We start from the raw sequence: 1,167 nt of genomic DNA on the forward strand, positions 1-1,167 counted from the left end.
GCAAGAAATTATTCCCATCAAAATGCATTTCATCTGCTTCATCTTCTTCCTCATCCAACTGAGTTACACTCAAACCATTGTAAGTTCATTTAATATTAAAGAATATAAGATAGCACTGCAATATTTTTAAGTTTTCAAACCTTTAGCGCAATTTGAAATTGACAACTTCATAAAATTTGAGGAGCCGCAAACAGAACCGTTGGATTTGTCAATGTCAAGAACACATATGGGGATTCATAAATTTGAGGAGCCACAAATAAAACCGTTAGATTTGTCAATGACAAGAATGATTGAGAGACGGATTGAACCATCAGATCTATCAGCGCCAGAGGTAAGTGGGAGACAAGTAAAACTCAGCAAAATTGATCAGAATGACGCGAACTCGTTGAGCCTATCAATTCAAGAAGTGAGTAAGGAACAAACAAGTACAGGAATTGAACCTAAGGCATTGTCCCTTCAAAAGGAAACCTCAAGGCTAGAAGAACATACGACTAACACACCTAAGAAGTCGCTCAAATGCAAAATATGCGGGAAGGGTTTGGCTCAGTCATCGAATATGAAGAATCATGTGAGAACTCACACACGTGATAAGCCGTATAAATGCGAAATATGCGAGAAGCATTTCAGAGCATCATCGAATTTGTGTGAACATAAGAAGATTCATACCGGTGAGAAGCCGTACAAATGCGAAATATGCGGGAAGGGTTTTCCACACTTATCAAATATGAAAAAACATGTGAGAATTCATGCAGGTAATAAGCCGTACAAATGCGGAATATGCGGGAAGGGTTTTGCTCAGTCATCGAATATGCGTACACATGTAAAGAAGATACACAAGGAGAGAAACGGAACAGTTGTTCTGCGTGCAAGAAAAATTTCTCTCAATCACAAAATATGACAATTCACGTGACGGTTCATCACAAGGCCCAAATCAGCTGCATTGTATGCGGTAAAGAATTCCTGCGAAAACTCCATTTGAAATCACACATGAAGAATCACATGATGGGCCGATGGAATTGAGGATTATTATTTCTGGTTTTTGTATTTTATAAGTTAAATTCATTTTCTTATTGTACTGTTAGCATTCTGTTGCTTTGTATGTACCGTCCCTCTACCATTTCTTTATTATTTCTTTTACATTAATGAATAAATTCCCCGTTTCACATA

General features: G+C 37.4%; 1 protein-coding gene across 1 annotated transcript; it reads left to right on the plus strand.

The window, feature by feature from the left end:
- Window positions 1–211: 211 nt before the first annotated feature.
- Window positions 212–898, plus strand: LOAG_15838 (zinc finger protein; the record flags this gene model as incomplete). The annotated part of the gene is made up of 1 exon (XM_003151326.1): window positions 212–898. The coding sequence occupies one exon, from the start codon at window positions 212–214 to the stop codon at window positions 896–898; it is 687 nt and encodes a 228-aa protein (XP_003151374.1).
- Window positions 899–1,167: the final 269 nt, after the last annotated feature.

This window comes from Loa loa, assembly GCF_000183805.2.
Source record: "Loa loa unplaced genomic scaffold supercont3.2897, whole genome shotgun sequence".
NCBI lineage: Eukaryota > Metazoa > Nematoda > Chromadorea > Rhabditida > Onchocercidae > Loa > Loa loa.